General features: G+C 55.8%; 2 protein-coding genes across 2 annotated transcripts; one reads left to right on the forward strand and one right to left on the reverse strand.

Annotated features, from left to right (window-relative positions):
* The first annotated feature begins 607 nt into the window (after positions 1-607).
* LOC117642728 (zinc finger protein rotund-like) lies at positions 608-12,445 on the forward strand. The gene is made up of 4 exons (XM_034381613.1): positions 608-1,267; positions 10,016-10,096; positions 10,421-10,969; positions 11,126-12,445. Exons 1-4 carry the CDS (start codon positions 989-991, stop codon positions 11,897-11,899), a joined length of 1,683 nt encoding a protein of 560 aa, XP_034237504.1. The 5' UTR covers positions 608-988; the 3' UTR covers positions 11,900-12,445.
* A 2,585-nt stretch (positions 12,446-15,030) lies between these two features.
* On the reverse strand, positions 15,031-20,284 carry LOC117642091 (arf-GAP with dual PH domain-containing protein 1-like). The gene is made up of 7 exons (XM_034380364.1): positions 19,688-20,284; positions 19,115-19,340; positions 18,838-19,027; positions 18,522-18,752; positions 18,049-18,183; positions 17,738-17,960; positions 15,031-17,660 (listed from the first exon to the last, which is right to left on the reverse strand). Exons 1-7 carry the CDS (start codon positions 19,767-19,769, stop codon positions 17,596-17,598), a joined length of 1,152 nt encoding a protein of 383 aa, XP_034236255.1. The 5' UTR covers positions 19,770-20,284; the 3' UTR covers positions 15,031-17,595.
* Between the last annotated feature and the right edge of the window lie 2,173 nt (positions 20,285-22,457).

Here is a 22,457-nt window from a genome sequence, read left to right on the forward strand (position 1 = left end):
CGGACTGCAAGGCGTTGCTACGCACGCACACACACGCACAGACTTTTTCCTTCCTCTTTTTCTCAGCCCCATCCCTCTCGCTCACACCTTCCCCTCCTGTCTTATCTGCTTCCTCCCCCTCCCCTTCCTCCCTGGCTCAGGGGTGAAGGAGGGAGATGGCACGGCAGGCACGGCATGCCGTAACAAGCAGCAGCACCGCTTGACGCCGTGCTCGCTGCTCGCCTCCGTGCTCGCCGTGCTCCACGACTCCCGGACCTCTCCGCGCCGCCGGCCCCGCGCCCGCGCCGGGCTGCTGCTGTAGCCGCGGCGCGGCGGCAAGGCAGGCTCTCCGTCTCTCTCCCGCCGCTCTCTCCTCTCTCTCCCTCCTCTCCTCTCCGGGCTCGGCGGGCCGCGGCCGGGCCGTGGCGAGCGCAGCCTGGCCGCGAGCCCCCCGCGCCGCGCCGCCCTCCCCCTCGCCCCGGCCGGCGGCCCGAGAGCCACCCCCCACCACAACCACCACCGCCGCCGGGCTCCGCGCCGCCCCCCTCCCTTCCCCGCCGGGCTCCCCGCGCACTTCCCCTCAAACACTTGGCTCCGTGCTTTTTTTTACTGGCCGTGTTAGGCAGTGTGCCAGCGGACGCAGAAGTGTTAACATCATTTCTTTCTCCATGCGCGTTTTTTGGCCGCTGCGGCTCCGATCACGATCGCTCGCCGCCGAACTCGGTCGCTGAAGACCTCCAGGCCGGTGTAGGGCCCAGTGCGTGTGTGCGTGTGCGTGTTGTGCCGTGTAGACCTGTTGGCAACCAGTGCAGTGGCAGACTGGCACAGACCGGCAGTGTCCGCCATGCAGACCAGCTGATCGGCTCGGTCTGCGCACGTCCTCCGTGCTCCGTGCTCCACGGCCGCCGTCGGCTGAGCGCCGCGACGCCCTAGCGGCGTCTTCCTCTCGTCCAAACTGACATCCGCCGTCGCCGAGCTGGGGACCCTCAGGCTCGCCTTCCCCGCCGGGATGGAAGCGAGCGCCCTCGAGTACAGCCGGGGCGGGGGCGGCCGCGGGACGCTGGACTTCCAGCACTCGCCGCTGGGCGGCTCGGTGGCTGACTGCCCGCCCGGGCCTCAGGGGCCGCACCAGACCGAGTTCAAGCAGTTCAAGCAGGAGTACGGCCACCACAATGGCCACCCGCAGGCCGCCATGGACCACGACGACATCAAGAGCTGCTACTCCAGCACGCCCTCCACGCCGCCCACCCCCATGGCCGAAGTGGAGTCCCTACCCGCGCCGACAAAGGTAACCATCGGGGGAGTGCCAAGCGGAGTGCTCCAGAGTGCGGCGACGCGACGCGGTGGCCGCACCACGTGCGGCGCCACGTGTTCGATGGCGTTCAATCCGCGTGCAGTCGTGGTTCAATGTGCTCGATTCAGCCCCAGCCGGCGCCCCGGACTTACGGACTGTCCCTTGGATGGGCGACGCTGGCGGCAAAGTCGCGGTCTGAGAGAACGCGAGTGCGAGACGCCGCGCGACGCGTGTGTAAGGCAGAGAGGGGTGGAAGACGCGTCGCGCCGCCCAAGGAAGTGTTGTGCCGGCCCGGGGCGCCCGGGGCCCGGGGGGTGGCGTTACGTTCCGCGGCCCACGCGGCGCACGGCGTCGCGACGCCAGTGTACCTGTGGTGAAGACGCGCGGGGGGGCGCCGCGACGTCTGGGGCTCTGAGGCGGTCTTCCACGTCGGCTAGCAAGCTGCGGGCCCGCCCCATGGCATGGCCCTTGGCAAGGCCCATGGACCGTACGAACCTGGAACAATGGGCGATGCGTGTTTGGAACGAACCCCTGCAAGGCACTGCAAGGCACACAGCCTCCAGCTGTGCCCAACGAATTTCTTGTCTAATCTCTTTGATTTTCGCTTGAGTGGCCCGCCGACGACCCGCCGCTGCTGCGCGCTGCGCCGTCGCTGCGGTCCAGCAGGGGATGCTGCCGCGATGCTGCAGCGGGGAACCTGGGCCGCGCCGTGCACGCCGGGCTGGCTCCACCGTTCCCTCGCGTGCGTCGCCGCGCGTCACCTTTCCCTGGACTCGAAGCCGCGCCGGCACTGATAGTCAAACTGGGGCTTCCGCCAAAAAAGCGGGTGGGCCGAGAGGCCGAAAGGGACCGCCAAACCGAAATTGCCTACAATGCGAGCGCCGCGATACCGGGTGCGATACCAGCGATACGCGGTGCCCGGCCAGCGTGACCTGTAATGAAGGCCCGCCGACAGCCGTCGCTCTGTCTCTCTCGCACCTACACGGGACGACCCATGAGTGCGAGGGAGGCAGAGCGACGAAACCGACTCTCGGAATCGGTCTGCGGGAGCGGCGTGCGAAGCGGAGAGCAGACAGTGTGCAACATTGTGACTTTGGTCACGTTATCGGGCGGCACGCTGGCGCTGGGCACGCCAGCCTCGCGTTTCGCTGCCGAACCCTGGACGGGGTCCCTGGACGGGGTCCCTGGACGGGGTCCCTGGACGGGGTCCCTGGACGGGGTCCCTGGACGGGGTCCCTGGACGGGGTCCCTGGACGGGGTCCCTGGACGGGGTCCCTGGACGGGGTCCCTGGACGGGGTCCCTGGACGGGGTCCCTGGACGGGGTCCCTGGACGGGGTCCCTGGACGGGGTCCCTGGACGGGGTCCCTGGACGGGGTCCCTGGACGGGGTCCCTGGACTCCCGGACCACGTGACGGGGCGTGTGTGGGCTTGCGGCGGCATGAATGGGGCGCGGGCCGCAGCCGCCAGGCGGGGTGGGCGGTGGGCCTTGGGCCTGGGCCTTGGGCCCCCCAGAGACAGACGGCTGCGCAGGCGGGGGCCGACCCTCCCGACCCACGCCGGCACCCTGTCTTGAGGCCCCGCGGCGCCCCCCGCACCGGCAGCAATCGGGCTGATGTCGAACTGTGCTCCGTCTCTCTCGCACCCGTGGGTGATTCCCCGTTCGTTCTTTGCGCCGATGCCATTCCATCCCATCCTTGTGCTTTCGCTGCTTTCGCGTTGCGTGGCCGCGGCAGTGCCGCGCTCCTGGCGCGTGTATCCGTGTCGCTCAGAGTCAAGGATCGTCACCCCGGCGCGCTCTACCGGCCGGCCCGGGAACTGAAGGCTGCGCGCGCGCGCCCCGCGCCGCGGCGGAAAAAAAAATCTTTAACATGCCCGTTCCGTTGCCCCCACTCCCCCACCCCTCGGGCCGCCGCGGGGCCTTACTCCGGTGGGGCAGGGCCAGCAGGGCCGGCAGGGCCGCGGCGGGGCGGCAGGGCCACCGCGACGCCCCTCTCTTTTTACCTCGGCCACCCCGGCACGGCACGGCGGCCACCCCCGCCGCGTCGCCGCGTCCCGCCGCACGCCGTGTTTACACACGGAGGGACGCCGCCGGGACGCCGGGCTGGAGTCTGCCGGCTCCGGGGCGCGCTGCGCGCTGGAGGCTCCAGAGCGGTCCAGGCAGCTGGGGGCACTGCCGGAGGCGCTGCTGGAGGCACGAGGAACACGACACCGCCGCGCCGCGGCCACGCCGCCCCGCTGACTGACAGACGCCAAAGTGCGCGCTGACGGCGGCCCGGCTGCCGCTGCAGCGGCGCGGGGCCAAAAACGGAAGACACGTCGGCGGCGCGCGCGTTAATTTTTGAACCGCGCTGCGCTGCGGACTGCGCCGCACACTGCACTGCACGGCGCAGCGCGGCGCAGACCGGGCAGCAATCTTGTTTTTAATTGTTTCGTCGTTGTTTCGCCGCCGTTGCCGTTCTGCTCGTTTTGCTGGCCTGGAGGGCTGCTTCGCTGCTCCGCTGCTTGATTGGCTCACACGGCAGTAACGCGTCGTTCGAATGGAACGCGCTGCCTCGCTCCTCGCCGCCTCGCTGCCCTAGCCTGTTTAGTACCCGAGGGAGGACGGCGACCGGGCCGCGCATGGCCGCGCCGTGGGGCTGGAGGGCTGCGCGCTGCGCGGGCTGGAGGCTGCGGGGCTGGACCGATGCAGCTTGCTGCTGATGCTGCCTGTTTTTTCTATCTTTTATTTTCGCTCCCTCCCCCTGTGTGATAATGGTCCGGGGTGGCGCGGCTCGCTTTTTTCCGTTTTATTGTGTGGACACGGTGGCGTCCACTGGCATTCGTGCTTGACGCGGCGAGCGCGGCGCAGTGGCGGCCCCGGCCTAGTGCACGGCCAGCACGGCCTGCAGGGGCGTGGCGGGGAGGCTCGCGTGGGGAGAGTGACCGATGAGTCCCCGGGCCATGTACCGCGGGCTGAGGCTCATTCCGAGCAGTGCTTCGTCGCTCTGTCTCGCTCCCACCCCTGCGGCGCGCACCGTGAGTGCGAGGGAGACAGCGCGACGAGGGCGCCGTTCGGAACCAGCCCGCGGGCCGCGGGGTGCGTCCCGAAAACGGCGAATGTACTTAATTGCGCGGGGGCCGCAGTCAAGCCACTCTGGGCCGGCCGACGGGGTGCCGGGGTCGCCGCCAAGCCGCCACGGGCCGGGCAGGCCTCTGGCACGGCCTCTAGGCCGGGCAGGCCTCTGGCACGGCCTCTGGCACGGCCTCTAGGCCGGGCGGCATCGCGGAGATGGTTTTTACTGATTGCGGGCGATGCCAAAAGACTCCCCCGCACCAGCGGCGCGCGGCACAGCCGTGCCCTGGGCTTGGCCGACTGGAGAGGGTGGAGCCGCCTTGGCCGTCAGCAGGGCGCCGCCGTGTGTTAATTTCACGGTTTCCGAAAAAGAGAGAAATATAATAATGCGAGCGAGGCAAGGCTGTCGGCGTGATGCAGCAGTCTCCGTCGCAGAGGCACGCCGTCGTCGTCGTCGGCCAGGGTAACCCTAAGGTGACCCGGCCGCGGATTGACTGGCTTCCCGGCGACATGTCGGCGCGGTGCTCGCGGTGCTCGCGGTGCGCGGCGCGAACGCCGGCCCGCCGGTTAATTGTCTTTTTGTCGCATTAATTAAGGGGGTGGGGGGACACCTCTGGGCCATGAAATAAGTTGCCGCCGGTGGACGCGCGCCGCCTGCCTCCGCCGCGCGCGTGTGCGCAAGCGGTGCTCTACGCGCGCAAGCGGTGACACGACGTTTAGATTATTTTTTCGGGTGCTTTTTCTGACCTGTAACAAAAAAGACGCGATTTTTAGCGCCGATTGAAAAGCCAACTGGAGATAAAATCTATTTCGCGCGGGCCCAAATTATTTCCAGCGCGGAGGAATGATGGATTGTGTGTCGATGCGGTGCCCCGTCGCGATTGTCACTTATTCTCCACGCGGCGACGCGACGCGACGCGACGCTCGGCGGACGGGCGGCTGGCTCTAAACCGTGTCATTTCATCGCTCATGGCCCGGAGGCTCGGCGACGCCGGCACCGCGCGGCTCTACGCGGCTCCTGTGGGACCGCCTGCCTCCCCGGCCCGCCGCGCCGCCGCGCCCGCCGAGGCCCGGCTCCAGGTAACGCATTCCGAGGCCGGATCATTTTCGGCTCGCTTGCTTTCGCCAGCCCGCGCAGCCACGGAGCGGCCCGGATTCGAGTGCTGACCCGGGAGCCCCGGGTTCGAATACGGCTGGCGCCCCGGGGGAGTGCTTTTCTGGTGTGCTGCGCGACGTGCAGCGCGCGGCGTTCACTGACCTGTGACGGGCACACTGCTGGGCACCTGTTCCCTGACCTCGCCGGCAGCATCGCGGCCATTCGGCATGCCTGGAGGCTGATGCTCAAGTCTGTTGTCGCTCCGTCTCTCTCGCACTCGCGGGCCGTTCCGTATGCGTGCGAGAGCGACGGCAGAACCGTTCGGAATCGCCTGCCGCAGGCGGGGCCATGGCCAGCCATGGCCGGGCCGATAACGCGCAGTGTGTCGTCTGCTGCGCCCGAGCCTCCAGCCGCGCTGCCTCGCTGCGCTGCCCTGAGCGAGCAGGGCGACCAGGGCCAGCCGGGGCCAGCAGCCACCTGGGACCGGGGAGTTGCGCGAGGGGAGTGCTGGCGGGGCCAGGGCAGCCAGGGCAGAGGGCTGGAGGCACGGCCAGGCACGGCCTCGGACGGGAGGTATGCCGGCATCCCGATGACAAGGTGGTGCGCTATCGGAGATGGAGTGACGCATTGTCTGGCCTGCTCTTATTTTAGGATCAATGGTCAATCACGCAAGACCAGCGACAGCGGGGCGGCCGCGGCCCGGGCCTACCTGCCCCCTCCCACGCCCCATCGCGCTCCTCTGCCGGCCGCCGCGCCGCCCCGCCGCCCCCACCGGCCGCCGCCATTGGCTGGCGCGGCTGGCGCTCGGAGAGCGAGAGAGAGCGGCAGCGAGAGGCCGCGCCGAGCCAATCGGATTAATCGAGCCCCCGCGCGCGCCTACAGCCTTCACTACTGCGATTTGAGAAGGGGGGGAGGGCGTAAACAATGCAGCCGGACGGCACTCTCCGGCACTCGGGACTGGCTGCGACGCTGCGACCGGCCTAATTTATGCAGAGGGCTTGACCGCCACACTGCGAGCCGCGCCGCCGCGCGGACAGCTGCACGCCGACGGTGTGGTGACGGCGTGCAGTGCCCATGGCAGTGCCCATGGCAGTGCCGCCCCTGCTTTGTCTTAGCGGCGCGGCTCAGCAAATCGGAGCACGGCGTGTGTGTACATGTGTGTGTGTGCGTGTGTTATTACCGCCTGTCAGAACATCTCTTTCACCGGGCCGGGGAGGAGCAGGAGGAGTGCCTGATTCACCAGGTAGCCGCCGCCCCGCCCCGCCGCCTATATCCTCAATGCGGCCGGCGGCGCGCTGCGGCCGTGACAATCGAGGCCGTCTTCTCTCCTATTCTCCTCTATCCTTTCCCCCGCCGCGTGCGAAAGGGTTAAAGGGTGCGGCGGGCGCGTGCCGCATTGCCCCGCACCGCCCCGCTTGCATCGCATTGATTTTATTGTTATTATAGATCTGTGGAGAGCCGGCCGATGTGCCGATAGTACAGTGTATAGTCGGGTGATGGCTTGTTTTCACCTGTCGGCCTTTGTGCTCCGTTTTCACCTGTCCGCCACACCCCTTCCCTTTGGCGGCACGGCGGCGCGTTTAACGGCGCCGCGCCTTGCCATTTTTTCGGCACTGTTCTTTTCTTTTGCGGTTCAAATTTGGCTAAATTGAATGTGGCTGCCGCTGGCCTGTGCGAGGCCCTGCGCGCTCGCTGCGGCGCTGCGGCTCGCTACCGCCGAGTCAACAGCAGAGGAACGTGATTCAAATAGTGGTGCGGTGTCCTCCCTCGTCCGCGGCGGCGGCGGCTCTCCGACCACAGCCGGGCCTCGAGCCGGGCACGGCCAGCCTCAGCCAGCCTCGGCCTCGGCGTGCACGGACGCGCCGCGTGACGTGTTTTACGGACGCGGCGGCACGGCGTTGAGCAACCCCTGCCCCGCCTCGGTGTGCCCGGCCTTGCCCCGACGGTGTGCCGCCGCCAAAGTGACACCGTGGCTTTATCCTGCTGTCGCGCTTCTGTCGCTCTGTCTCAGTGGCGTCGGAAGCACCAGGTCGGAGGGACGCTGACCCCCCAGTTTTCGAGCTGCCCCCGGTCAGCCGGTCAGTCCCCTGCGAAGTAGGCAACCTGCAATACCCCCCACCAACTTTTTTGACGTTCCGACACGCCTGTCTCTCTTGCACGCATAGGGCGTCCCTTTCAGGTGCGAGAGAGCCTGGAGTCAACCCACAGTGATTCCAAGAGTTGCCTTCGTCATCTCTCGCGCACCTAAAAGGGGCGCCCCGTGAGCGCGAGAGAGACAGAGTGACGAAAACGACTCTCGGAATGAGTCTGCGGGAGCGGGACGCACGGAGGCACCCATCACTCGCCGCTCAGGCCCGTTTCACGCACTCGCTTGGAGCTCTACGAGCTTCGCGGCTGTTTTTTGCAGTGCGTAGTTCCTGAACGTGGATGTGGCGCGAATCGCGCCACGGCTCGGGCCGCCGCCCCGCCGCCGCCAACATCTGCCCATGCCCGTGCGGCGCGGCGGCGCGGCGGCGGCGTCGCGCCGTGATGGCCGCGGACACGCCGGTGGCGCACAGTGGGCCAGAAGACCGGTGGAGGCGGCCGAAACTCTAGACGCGTTCTGAGCTCCAGAGTCGCTAAATGGGACGCGAACCGAACGTGTGACCCCACCAACGGATTGCTCTCCGAACGAGGAATCCATTGGTGGGGTCACACATTCGGTTCGAGGCCTGCTTAGCGACTCTGGAGCTCAAACCGCGTCTAGTGTTTTGTCCGCCTCCACCGGCCCACCGTGTGGCGGTGCGACGGGGGCACCCTCGCCTCGACGGCCGCGACACGCCCAGCAGCGCAACGCAGCGTGCGGCCCAGCGTCGTAAAAAAAGAAATGGAAAGAAAATAAATTAGGATAAGTAGCTGTGCCAAACGTATACGGGATCCGTTTAGCACGGCCCGCGCCGCGACGCCGCGACGGCGTGTGTCACCTTGGTGGAGCGTCGGAGCCAGAAAGAAATGGACGTCTCTTGAAAAAGTGAGAGAGAGAGAGAGAGAGAGAGAGAGAGAGAGAGAGAGAGAGAGAGAGAGAGAGAGAGAGAGAGAGAGAGAGAGAGAGAGAGAGAGAGAAAGAGAGAGAGAGACGGGCTACCGCTACCGTCGGCCCGTATTTGCCGGGAGGTGGCGGCGGGCGGCACCCTTATCAACGGGCACGTGTGCAGCCGCTCGCCAAGTAGCCGCGGTGACGTCCGGACACTGCCGTCCGGACCATCGCATGTCTGTCTGTCTGTCTGTCTGTCTGCCTGGCCGTCTGTCTGCCTGCCTGTCTGTCTGCCTGCCTGTCTGTCTGTCTGTCTGTCTGGTCGTCTGACTGTCTGGGCGTCTGTCTGTCTGTCTGTCTGTCTGCCTGCCTGCCTGCCTGCCTGTCTGTCTGTCTGTCTGTCTGCCTGCCTGCCTGCCTGCCTGTCTGTCTGTCTGTCTGTCTGCCTGTCTGTCTGTCTGTCTGTCTGTCTGTCTGTCTGTCTGTCTGTCTGTCTGTCTGTCTGGCCGTCTGTCTGTTTGTCAGCATGTCTGCCTGCCTGCCTGTCAGTTGACCCCTTCTCATTGCGACACACTGCAGGCAGAAGAGAGGCTTACGCACTCTTGACTGATTTTGCCGCACAGCATCTCAGCAGGGATTTAGATTTACGTGCAAAATCCTCTCCCCCCCCACTCCTCCCCGCGTCCGGATCCTTGCCGCATCCTTTCCCATGGTGATGTCGATGATGTCTCGCACTGCTAATCCCGAGTCCCTCCTTTCTTTTTACGGGGCGCTGCCTCCCGGTTTGAATAAAGACACAGTTCGGGCGTCGCGGCGCGGCAGTGCGTGTGACGAGGACAGAGCACCGCGGCGGCAGCGGTCCATGGCCCCGGAAGCATTAGGGCGGCGTGCGCAGTGCAACGCGGTCATCAAAATAATAACGAACGCGAAAAAAAGAGATGAAAATAGCGTTCGTACTTCGTACAACAAGCCGGTTATTGTCACAGATTGTAGCGCCTCGCGTTGCCGCGCTGCCGTGCGCGGCCGCGAGATGGCGCCGCGATTGTGTGCGGCACACTGTGCGCCCGTCGAGTACATCACGGAGTGCACGGAGTAGGACGTCTATCTGATGGCTGGGCCGCCGCGCCGCGTCGCGCCGCCGCCGGCATGACGGCAGCACGGCCAAATGCTCGCCCAAATGGCATTCTCGAAGTTGCACACTGCCTCCTCGACCTCCTCGGCAGACGGCCGTTATCCGGAGGACATTGTGCGTGGGCTCGTTTCCGCCGGTCGGTGTGCATCGCGCACCGCGCACCACGCGTCGCGCACCGCAACCAGGAAGCGGGCCTCAATGTACGGCTGGGCTTGACTAGGCGGAGTGGCCCGAACGCTTTCGCCATTTCGATAATGGGGATTAGGCAAGCCCTTGGGCAAGCCAGGCAGGTGGCCGGTGCCGTTGTCATGCGAATCGGACAGCTGTGTGGCACACTGTGGCGGCGTTGGCCGTGGCGCCCTTGGCGGGTCAACGCCCCGCCCTGTATCTGCGGACGGCGTGACGGCGTGGACGGTCCAATGATAAGACGCGCTTCTTCTGTTTTCAGGGCCGAGGTCGCAAGCGGGCAGGAGTCAACAAGGGACGGGACGGGCTCGGCTGGCACGCGGTCGACCACGGCAACCCCGAGGTGAGTGGAGGCGTGTCTGGGTCAGCAGGCCGAGGCGCACAGTGGGCCAGAAGACTGGTGGAGGTGGTCAAAATCCTGGATGGGTTTTGAGCTCCAGAGTCGCTAAATGGGACTCGAACCGAACGTGTGACCTCACCAATGGATTCCTAGTTCGGAGAGCAATCCATTGGTGGGGTCACACGCTCCGTTCGAGTCCCGTTTAGCGACTCTGGAGCTCAAAACGCGTCTAGAGTTTTGGCCACCTGACCTACACCATTCTTCTGGCCCACTGTGAGGCGAGTGCGAGGGGGAACTCACCTAACTCTCTCTCTTTCTCTGTCGCAGATCTTCGGCTCCAAGGCGGACCTGCAGATGCACACCCAGCTGCACATGCGCGAGGCCAAGCCCTACAAGTGCACGCAGTGCTCCAAGACGTTCGCCAACTCGAGCTACCTGTCGCAGCACACGCGCATCCACCTCGGCATCAAGCCGTACCGCTGCGAGATCTGCCAGCGCAAGTTCACGCAGCTGTCGCACCTGCAGCAGCACATCCGGACGCACACGGGCGACAAGCCCTACAAGTGCAGGCACCCGGGCTGCAACAAGGCCTTCTCGCAGCTCTCCAACCTGCAGTCGCACTCGCGCTGCCATCAGACCGACAAGCCCTACAAGTGCAACTCGTGCTACAAGTGCTTCGTGGACGAGCCCTCGCTGCTGGAGCACATCCCCAAGCACAAGGAGTCCAAGCACCTCAAGACGCACATCTGCCAGTACTGCGGCAAGTCGTACACGCAGGAGACGTACTTGAACAAGCACATGCAGAAGCACGCGGAGCGCACGGACAAGCGGCCGCCCATCATCGGGCTGGGCCGCAACGCGCTGCACAACATGCACGCCGCGGGGCAGGGCCAGGGCCCGGGCCAGGGCCCCGGCCACGGCCAGCTCGGCCAGCACCCCGGCCACCCGCACACGCCCGGCCCCGGCCACGGCCCCGGACACCCGCTCAACCAGGGCCAGCACAACAACAACCTGCCCGAGCACGCGCCGCAGCACGCCTACTGGCCCAAGGTGTCGCCCGACACGGCCAACTCGCTCGTGGACGCCATCAACCAGCACGAGCGCGCCAGCATGGAGGCGTGCTTGCAGCAGCAGCACAACGGCATGCTGGGCGACCACCACATGGTCAGCTCGCACCACCGCGCCCTCATGGAGCACCACCGGCATATGAACGGCACCCCGCAGCCCCAGCAGCAGACGCCGGGCGGCGGCGCGTCCTCCGGGGAGAACGGCGAGGACCTGGTGGTCATCCGGTCGCAGCAACAGCAGCAGCAGCAACAACAGCAGCAGCAGCAGCACCAGCAGCACCAGAGCAACAACCCCGGCTCGTCGCCCACCCCCGCGCCGCAGCAGGTGATCGTGTCCTCGCCCTCGTCCGTGCCCAACGGGTACGAGCTGGGCGGCGGCCTCGGTGGCGGCCTCGGCAGCATCAAGACGTCGACGCCCTCGTCGACGTCCGCCTTCACGCCCATCCAGTCCATGGGCTCGCTGCCGCCGCACCACCACCTCGGCGGCGTGCACCTCAACCCCCACCAGCTGGGCATGCCGCCCGCCGCGGCCCGGCCCGCCTACATCCCCTACGACTCGCTGTCCTTCCCGTCGGGGAAGATGGGCGGCGTGGGCGCGGGCGTGGGCGGCGGGCTGGGCGGCCAGCAGGGCGGCTCCTTCCCCAACCAGCTCATCTCGCTGCACCAGATCCGCAACTACGCGCACCAGCCCATGGTGGGGGAGCACCTCCTGGCCGGGCTCAAGGACAAGGCGCAATAGTGGCACGCGCCCAAGGTGGAGGCCGACGAGCAGGACCTCTTCGGCTGGCCCTGACGGGTCAAGCCCTGACGGGTCAAGCCCTGACGGGTCAAGCCCTGACGGGTCAAGCCCTGACGGGTCAAGCCCTGACGGGTCAAGCCCTGACGGGTCAAGCCCTGACGGGTCAAGCCCTGACGGGTCAAGCCCTGACGGGTCAAGCCCTGACGGGTCAAGCCCTGACGGGTCAAGCTCTGACGGGTCAAGCCCTGACCAGGGCCCTGAGCGCCCTCCCAGCGCCCTCCACCTTGCCGCGCCGCCCTGCGCGCGCGTGAGTGAGTGCGTGAGTGAATGTGAGAGTGAATGTGTGTGTGAGTGAGATAGCGAATGTGCTGCGTGACGTGTCGTGACCGCCCGGAACTGTGCACGCTGGTTTAGTCGAACCGGCCGCCAGATCAGCGCAGTGGGAAGCGCTGCGCGTCGCCAAGCCGCCCACCAGACCAAAAATGATCAGATTACCTCAATTTATAAAATGTTCCCTTTTTATATAAAAATTGAAAACAAAAAATACTTTGTTATTATTATGATTATTATTATGATTATTATTGTGTTCTTGATGTATTTATTTTGCAACGCAGTCATCGCGAGACGCGGCCGTAGGGGTTTACCGGAGTGACTTTAGTGTGAAATCTCACAAATCTCATAAGGCTGTTGTTCGACTAGCGCTACGCGGGGCAGGGGGCTGCTCTTGTACAATTCACGCCTTAATATTTATTCATTGTCTCGGTGAAATTTCGCCCGCTGGACCCAACGCCCTGTAGCGATTCTCGGACCACAGACCACACTGAAGGCTCCGGTTGGTACTCTATGGGCATCAATGTTCGGATTATCCTTGCGAGACTGAACGGACTCGGGAACCGTCACTCACCTACTGCGCGACAGTAATTTATTTTGGTAACCGCGATCTGTGATATTATGTAATTTTAGTAAGTTCGTTTCAATTTAATTGATTAATATTGATAATAAATACATATTGTGATTGTAAAATATGCAATTTTGTGTATTTTTTATGTTTAGGTGTCTCGGTTTCTCTGTAACAATGAGTAGATGTAAATGGCAGATCTCCTGCTTTTTTTTCTGTGACTTATGAGCTATCAACTTATGTGGATACCTTTCTAGAAGTAATAGATGTTCTTTATTACAAAGGCAATAATAGAGCGTGCTCTCTACTCTATTTCATTCTTTCCAACCTGTTGGGAAACTGCCGATTTGCGTCCTACAAATCTTCTAGAGTTGTGTCCATGATAAGCAGAAATGAATTGTACTTGATGGTAGAGCTTTGCATCCGTAATTGTAATTAATTACTTGCAATGTTATTTTTAAATTGTTAATGTTATATTGATATCTGTTGTAAACTTGGATCGTTTGAGTTTTAAAAATTATGCAACACAAACCTCTTATTGTGTGGAATTACAGATCTCCTGAAGCAAACTAATACATTGTAAGAATATTTTTCTCATTTTCTGTCTCAATGTCTTACTTTTCACTTTTTAAGTCTCCACAGACTATTCCTTCCTTTGTCTCTCTCCCTCTCTCTCTATCTCTCTATCCCTGTCTCCTGATATTTCTGTAATTTTGACTATTATTGTACATTGTACACTGTGAAATACATGTTCTCAATCTGTATTACTTTGCTTCAATTAAAATTACTTACTGGGTTACAATTGGTTATCTATTACCTTCATGGGAATTAATTAATATTCAATTGATCCAGTCAAAATGAGGAATAGCTACTTTACGTTTTTCCTATTTTTCTCTCTATATCGAGTATCTGCAAATTAAATGTGTCGCAATTTGATGTTAGCATTGTTCAAGTGGTTGCATGTGTAGATTTGTTTGTGATAATGTTCTTGTACATTTGCAACTGTTAAATGACTGGAAACAAATACTTGAAAATAGAGATGAGGGCACTACCATGACATGGTTGTTCTATTAATTCTATTGATTCAACCAAACTGTTTATGTTACTGTAATTTTGAATATTTTAACCAGCTGTATTAAATTGTGTTGTTTTGTTCATCAAGTCTTTTGTCGCAAGTTTGCTGTTATGTCCTATTGACATTATTTCATATTGAGTCACACATTTAAGATGTTGTTTTGTTTCTAGTTAAGCGCTTGTATAAATGTTTGGCAATGTAAAAATGAATATTCTATTTTAAAGTATACCAAAATGGTGATCCAGCTCGTTTTTGGGTGTCTCCAAAATGTATGTGAATGTCATTGGTGGTATTAAACAAATATACTAAGTAGGCCTATCTTTGCTTTTGATGATAAATGAAATCTGAAACTCAAACCTTTTTTTTTTTTCATTTCAAAATCATCCTTCACTTGCACAAATTTGCCCATTCTTACGGTGAACAGGCCGTGTACGATGGGTTGCCTTCCTTTCTGGCACATGTAATGCCAGCTTTCCCTAGAAAAAGATTGTTTAGGACTGAAATTTTCTTCTCAAAAGTATCAGGAACCATTAGAGAATGCTCCAGCATAACATACACCACTTTGGGCCATTTAAAGTTTTGGCCCTAAATGTGAAAAATCTGTGGACAAAAAACAGAAACCAGGTGTCCAATGGTCTTTGACGCATTCTATTTTGAGAGAAAATGACTCTTCCCTTGACGCAGGGTGCGGCCAAGCGGCTGTGGCCGATGGGTTGCCTACCTTCCGGCGCACACTTCATTTCCGGGCCGGTTTCTTTGTTAGAGAAAGACTGTTTAGGGCCAAAATGGTCGTCGAGATAGTGTTCGGAGTCATTCGAGAGTGCTCCAGAACAACATTCTCCAGTTTGGGCTGTTTGGCTGATCCGTGGTTAGTACCTAGCGCGAGCAATCTGGGAGTGATGGTTTACCCGGGTGGGTTCTGGACGCGCTTCCACCAGCCGCCGCGTCGCTCGCCGTCTATGGTCCCCTCTCGCCTAAACTCAGACTTGTGGTTACCTGATTCTTTGGGTTCGAGAAGTGAACTGAGAGTTTGGGAACCAAACTCAGAAAAAGATTGGGCCCCACGGGACTCGAACCCGAGCTCCTCTCCTGACAGCCAACTCCTTCGCCCACTCAAATGGACAAACATGTTCACGATAAAAGATGATGGGTCCTTCCTCCTTTCTCTAGGCGTAATTTATTTATAAAGACCAGGGAGAATATGAAATAAAACAAGATAGGTTATGAGTACCGAAGTTCTGAAGGCACAATTACAAGCTGCCAAAAGTGAATACATCCTTCATTTACTCTTGTAATATCTACCACAGGCATAGTAAACAGAAATTCATACTTGTACCACAGTGATGGCAAGAAGGTGGATTTTCAGGTCACAAGTTAAATTTGGAGTAAGTGGCAAGAATATACAACTCTCAGTGAGGCAAGCAACGAAATCAAACCAACTATGGAGTTTCAAGATCCCTCCTCCTGCCATGAAAACAACATGCTTTTTTTTGCATAAGGTAAAATACAATACTTTAAATATGTTTAAGATGCCTTCATGACAAATATGGGCAGGTAGGTAATCATTTAATGGTTAAAGAGATTAGTATAGTTTCATTTCTTATGAACAAAATCAAAACAAATCATCAATGTCAACAACAGCTCAACTACTGCTTACATATGTATTGCTAAATCTGGACCCTCATTTACATTTAGATGAAAAATGCACAAATATGACATAGTTAAACCAAAATATAAGAGGGAAAGAGAGGGAGGAAGCAAGGAAAGCAGGAGTTAAATTGAAACCTGACAACATCTCGGGCGTTGAATTAAACTATAGACAGGTCAACAAAGTTTAACATTACTGTAACCATGTTAAAGAAATCTGCCCCAGCCTCAGGACAAGAACTAAACAAATGCTATACCTGAATGAGAGCCAGAAATAAATGCTACTACAAAGCATTAACCATCTCATCACATTTGAACTCAATAACATAAATCAATTGAATTAGATACAGTACATCGATACAAAAACAAATCAAAACAACAATAATCCTGATAAATACTAGGGGAAAATCTCACTCACAAACTTAATAAATAAAGTAAAATCACTAGTCATAAAATTTGATGTCAAAACATCAAAGTGAATTCATTTGCCAAATTTTAATTTTAGTGAACATTCTTTTTAAAACTAATGATAAAATGATGATTCACACAAGAAGAACAAATTAAATAACATTATTTTTCACTGAGTAATCATCAGGATCATCATGTTAGCAGGATATGCTGATACCAAAATTACAGAGTGAGCCAATCATTGATTCATCAAGCACTACAAGTTGGATGTCTGCAAGGCAATAAGGGTCACAATAGGTGTTTGAATTATAGTCTGTTGACACTGAAAAGAAGCTAGCAGAACCATTCTTAAAATTATGTGATTGGCTCAGTAAGAAATTTTCAAACCTTACCAAGAAATATCAAGTCTGTTGAAAATTAAGAAATTTAAACGTCTTTTCATAATTTGTTTTGAAATGGAAGTAAAAAGCAATCAAGCAGGTTCATTAACTGAAGAACATATACTTCAATCTGCTCCCTACCCCCATAGATATGGTGGCTGGGGACGTGAAAGGATCATGTCAAGCTTCTTTCCAATTGTCAGACTGAAGGAGCAGGCTGATAACATCACACAAAATAAAATACACAAGAAAGTTTGATAAACAGGTTTGACAAGACTTCGCAGCATGGAACTAACACGAGTTAAAAAACAAAGCCCAAGAAAATATGCATTCAGCATTCACAAAAATAAATTGACAATCCAAACAATGCTTAAGATAAAAAATATTTCCATATAGCATTTGGATGTTTCATTAATATTTCAATCAACAGTAGCGATTTCATAAGCAGGAGCACTATGAACGCTCAGATGAAATCATTCACCTAAGCACGGACTTCAAATTTCAGGAACAAACAGAAAATGCACCTTTAAGTCTTGCTGAACAAAACCGTGACATTAAAAGTTTTGGTACATTTTGTAGCTAATCCTAAAATCGGAATATGCCAAACAAAGGGTAATATTACTTTCCAAACATTAAAATAGCGTAGTTGTTATTACTACAGAGGAACTTAAAAAATGTGACAAAAGCACAACGCAAACTGTCACATACTGTACTTCACAAAAAATGAGAACATGTACATTTTGCTAGATGAACTAAAATCAGGGAATCTACCTCATTTTCAACAAGATTCTGCACAAAAGAGACATTTCATCACAAAAGTGTATCACATTAAATGCAATTTTAAAGGCTGCTTTTAAAGCAAGTTACCATAAGTATTAAACACTAACCAACAGTTAATAAGTGGTTACGTTTGATCAAGGAAACCTAACATTAATTTGCACAACCATAGTATTGCTTGCCTCCATCTCCAACAACAGACATTGGCTTTCTGTCTCCAAATGATATGCCATGTCAATCATAAAATGCAGAAAATAGTTACCACAGCTTCCACAATTCAGAAATGGGTGGAGAACAAAAGCAAGGAATGCTCTAAACTCAAGACTTCAGTACAGCTGTAAATTATGACAGCTAAGGGAGAGAGGAGCAAGCATAGTTTGGCAACACTGAGAAAACTGTTTCTTTTTCCTTTTTTCTTTCAAATTTGAATGCAAAATAATTACGAATAAGAATATGCTATTACTTACTAAGGCTAAATTCTTATTTGGTTGAATACATGTAAAATCATTTTCTATCTCGCAGAAAAGATATTGATACTACTGTTAGCATTTCGTTTCCGCACCAGGCGAGCAGCAACTGAAAGCAAAAACGCATTGGTAGTCAGACAGTGAAGGGGTGAAGATTGACAGTTTTTAAAGTAAGACAAAACGTACTTGCATTGTCCTGTGGCGTTAGAGGTCTTTCAAGAACTTGATCTATTACTTGAATCCATTCATCTCTTTCCTCTTCAGTTTCAGCTGACAAATGAAATGATCTATCTGGTGTGCGCAGGGTAAATGAATACCCTTGGTCCTTCGACTTAGGGGAAACACCAACCCTTATTCCATAACCATCCATCATGTTGCCCAAAAATATTTCTCCCTTGGGGTATGCATCCTAAAAATTTGAAATTCAGAGTTATTTCAATCTTTCATGATCATGGTTGGGCCGTTAATATTTATTATAATATAGGTAACACACTCACCAATGGCTCATCATGGTACATAAGTTTTCTATTGTCGAGAGTGAACCATCGCTTTTTGTAACCATCACTGTTACGTGGTCCTGTCTTCCACAGCCAACCCTCTCTTGCAAAATCTTGAGTTAACCTCTTTACAAGCTATAAATAAAGAAAACATTAATAAAACCAATTTGTGTTAAGTATTTACAGATACAGACAAGTCTTTTGAAACAAGTATAGAGCATCTCTCAGAAATTCAGCTAAACCCGGTTTCTATCTCCTAAAACGGGAAGCTTTGATGTAAATCATTATGGCCGGTCAAAATGTGACTGGATCCATAGTCTAAAAAACCAAAATCTAGTTTTGAGGACAATATACAAGCAAAAAGTAGGGTGTTGTATGACTGTTTTAGTATGTTTCAGTTCCCCAAAACCAATTATACATGAGGCTTACTTCAAGACAAACACTGAATTAAACAATTCCTCCACTTTACTTACCTCTGATTCATTGGCAGATGGGTATGCTACATGAAGTCGGTTAAACTTTGCACTGCGAATAGCCATGTACCAATTCACAACAGTCTCTGGATCGTCATGGTAAACATATATATGTCTTGTAGAGCCATCCTTCAAAAATGTGATTTGTAAAGAATTAGAGTTACCAATCTTGCTAGGGGCAAATGCTACATTCAGCTCTGATATCCTTAAAACGGCTTTGGGTTCTTTTGTCTGCAATTAATTAAGTCAAATACATATAGAAAACAATGGCATAAATATTGAAGACTTCCAGCAAAGGCAAAATCGTAGTACATACCTCCTTTATATAATATTTAAGAGTATCATCAGCTTCTCTGAGAACAAATTTTCTGGGCAAGTATTTGCTATCTTCTTTACCTCTTTTCATAAGAAAGCCTTCCATATATCCTGAGCTGTATGACTGACGTTCAGGATGCATAAATTCTTCACGATGGTACTTAGAAAATATCCATTGCTCTAGTAAAACCCTGAGAAAATTAAGATATTTGTGATAAACCAGTTAATCAAAGTAAGAAAAGTAAAAGCTGCAATTATAAGGGTTAAAGGAAACTGACTGGTTCTCATTTTCATCTGGAATTCGGTAACAAGGAGGGACTCTTTCTTCATATTTCATTTTAGCTGCCAAATTTCCAACATCTTTCATACGTTGAACTTGACTGTCCTCCCATCGATCAACTGTCAAATGCTTCACTTTGGAAATATGGGCACCCATGCAACGATGGATGTTAGCACAACGTGCACACACAAATATGCCAATGTTATAAGATGCATATTCCGGATCTGCAACAGAACAAAACTTGGAATATGATACACGAAGGATAAATATGATATTACCAACAAATGCAGAAAGATCAAATAACAACAGAAATTTGAAGATAATTTATAGAAATGCTGACAAGACGAACATCAAAACCATAACCTCATAACATCAGAGGTAACCAGATAACAAACATGAGATTGTTTCCTCACTCCTAGTTTGGAGCAAGTTCATCAAATTTAAACGCGAAAGAGGTTGAGCGAGGCAGGAGCAAAACACTGACAAAGGTTGCTTTTGTGATAATATGACAGAAGTAAACAGAACCTCAAAATTCGTCTGCGTCTGAGAAAGTCGAAGCCAATACACTTACTTTTACTGCCACAATCTGCACAAGAGTTATTTCCTGGACGCTTCGACAGTTCCAGGAGGTACTTAATGTTGTTGTCACTCATGGTAAAGGCAAGATCTCGATAAAAGATGTGCAGGAAAGTCCAACCTCAGCTCTTGCTGGAAGCGTTACGCTTCGGGTTCAAAGCCCAAAGGGAGCGGGATACGAACTGCGCCAGCATCGCGATCATTTAATTCCAGAGGGCAGAACACGTAGTTATGTACAAGCTTGGCTTGCAAATAATTAGAGCGATATGTTGCTGGAGCGATGTTAAATTGGGAAGAAACAGCGACAGGGACAGGGTACACACAGAGTAGAGCACAGAGCTGGGCATGATTCGCCCCGCAAAGCAACCGAGAGATGGCACCACAGTCGCGGCTGTGAGACGGGTTTTTCGACAAACCCGGGTGGTAGGGGGACAAGCCGTGGTGGTGGGGGCGATGAGCCGTGGTGGTGGAGGCCGTGAGGTAGCCCAGGTAGCGGCACAGACACGTGCCTGGCCCGTGACGTCATTGTCCAGAAAACCCGGCCCAGGGAGCTGGCGACGTAGTTCCGACGGTCGCCGCCAGAGCTGCCACTTTTGCTTTGCGGGGCGAACGGCACCCTGCCGCGCGGGGTATCGGCGTGGACTGACATACTGACATGGGGTATTCTCTGCACACGTTATGCTGTGAGTAGGTAAGGCGTAGGAGAGCGAGAAAGAGAGAGATAGACCGACGACAGCCCGGCAGAATCAGTTTGCATCTGCTAGTTGAGCACTCGGCGGGATTTAAATGAGGAGGCCCGGCGCCCTGTATTCTAATGAACGTATGCGGCAGCACGCCAGCAAATCTGCCGCCTCGCTCCGTTTCGTCGCTCTGTCTCTCTCCCTCTCGCGAGGCGACCCGTGAGGGTGCGAGAGAGACAGCGTCGAAATTGGGAACGAGCTACGCGTGCTACGCGAGGCACCTGCCTCGGCCTCCGAGTGCCTTGCAGTGCCGAGGAGGATGACATATTTAATGCAGCGTGCTGGCTGCTGTTGCTGCTGTGCCCCCGAGACTGCTCCCGACTGCTTCGCAGGTGCGGATCCAGGAAAGGGGGGAGGGCACAGTGGGCCAGAAGACCGGTGGAGGCGGCCAAAACTCTAGACGCGTTTTGAGCTCCAGTGTCGCAAAATGGGACGCGGACCGAACGTGTGACCCCACCAATGGATTCCTCGTTCGGAGAGCAATCCATCGGTGGGGAGACTGATTCCGAGAGTCGCTCTCGCACTCACGCAGCGCGTCCAGTAGGTGCGAGAGAGACAGAGCGACGAAAACGGCTCTCGGAATCAGTCTGCAGGTTATGCAACTGTTACGACGTCCCTCCCCCTGAACCCCCTGAATCCGCCCTCTTGTCCTCCCCCTTTCCCCGACCTGTCCCACCGTTCCCTCCAACTCCCCGTCACCTTGTCGTCCTCCAAGGACACCATCTCACCGGCCCGGCCGCCCGGTAGCAGGTCCCTTTGCAAATCGAGGGGCTGATTTAAAAGGGGCAGTAATCTCGTTCCCGGCGGAGATTAGCTGGCGAGGGGTGGGAGGGGAAAGGGGGGCGGGAGGGGGGGAGGGTCAGTCCAAGGGCTCACACGGGCGGCTGTAGTGAAGGTTGCTCGTCTCGAACTACCCCCACCCTTCACAGTGGACCAGCAAGACCGGTGGAGGCGTCCAAAATTCTAGACGCGTTTTGGGCTTCAGAGTCGTTAAACAGGACACGAGCTGAACGTGTGACCCTACCAAATGGATTCCTCGTTCGGAGAGCAATCCATTGGCGGGGTCACACGGTCGGTTCGAGTCCCGCATTTAGCGACGCTGGAGCTCAAAGTGCGTCCGGGATTTTGACCGCCTCCACCGGCCCTCTGGCCCACTGTGCCGCTTCCTTCTCTCGCCCCAGCCGTCCGCCACGGTCCGCCACTACTCCTCGGGGACGCGTCGGTCCCGTCGGTCCGCACCGACCAGATCGAACCGACACAATTGCGGTGCTCATCAGGGCTGTTAGAGAAGACAAGGGCGGGACGGGACGCACCGGCTCTACTGCCAGCCGAGCCATTCAGAAGAGTCGTTTCGTCGCTCTGTCTCTCTCGCACTTGTAGGACTCTCCGTAAGTGAGCGAGAGAGACAGAGCGACAAAGCGATGTTCTGAATCGCTCGGCAGCCCGGGGAGAGGATCCGATGAACGCAGGGAGGGAACGCAATGGGTTCGAGGCCCATTTAGCGACTCTGGAGCTCAAAACGCGTCTAGAGTTTGGACCGATGGTACCGGAAAATGCGTCCCGAACAGCGCCAAAAAGTCAGCCCGCTCGCTGCGAGTCCAAGGAAATCCCTCGGCCAGTCTCGGGCTAGCAGACTGATTCCGAGAGTCGTTTTCGTCGCTCCGTCTCTCTCGCACCCATGAGGACGCCCCGTGAGTGGGAGAGAGACAGAGCAACGAAAACGACTCTCCGTCTGCTGGCTCGCGGATCGGACGAGGGATCGGACGAAAGCGAGGGATTCCGGCGGAGCGCAGTCGCGGAGCGCGGCCTGCCGAGGGTTCTGAAAAAAAAAGAGAGAACTTGAATCGGGACGTGCGCGACTCAAGGCGCCCGGGGGATTTGTTACGAGGGATTCTGCATCGAGGAGGCACTGTAAGTCCGCGAAGACGAGGTCGCGGAGAAGAACCCTGCCAGCTCAACAGTGCACTCAGGACACTCTGATTGGTGTGTATATTGGGGTCTTGGCACTCACAAGTACACAAGTAC

The sequence above is a fragment of the Thrips palmi genome, unplaced genomic scaffold, assembly GCF_012932325.1.
Source record: "Thrips palmi isolate BJ-2018 unplaced genomic scaffold, TpBJ-2018v1 HiC_scaffold_1, whole genome shotgun sequence".
In the NCBI taxonomy this organism is placed as follows: Eukaryota; Metazoa; Arthropoda; class Insecta; order Thysanoptera; family Thripidae; genus Thrips; species Thrips palmi.

Bases quoted from the DNA above. Each gene is read 5' to 3' on its own strand.
- LOC117642091 (XM_034380364.1), bottom strand. From the start codon at position 19,769: ATGAGTGACAACAACATTAAGTACCTCCTGGAACTGTCGAAGCGTCCA. The intron at 19,341-19,687 runs GTAAGTGTATTG...GTTCTGTTGCAG, and splicing joins TGCAGATTGTGGCAGTAAAA to ATCCGGAATATGCATCTTAT. The intron at 17,661-17,737 runs GTACGTTTTGTC...TTTTGCTTTCAG, and splicing joins AACGCCACAGGACAATGCAA to TTGCTGCTCGCCTGGTGCGG.
- LOC117642728 (XM_034381613.1), top strand. From the start codon at position 989: ATGGAAGCGAGCGCCCTCGAGTACAGCCGGGGCGGGGGCGGCCGCGGG. The intron at 1,268-10,015 runs GTAACCATCGGG...TTCTGTTTTCAG, and splicing joins CCCTACCCGCGCCGACAAAG to GGCCGAGGTCGCAAGCGGGC. The intron at 10,097-10,420 runs GTGAGTGGAGGC...TCTCTGTCGCAG, and splicing joins TCGACCACGGCAACCCCGAG to ATCTTCGGCTCCAAGGCGGA.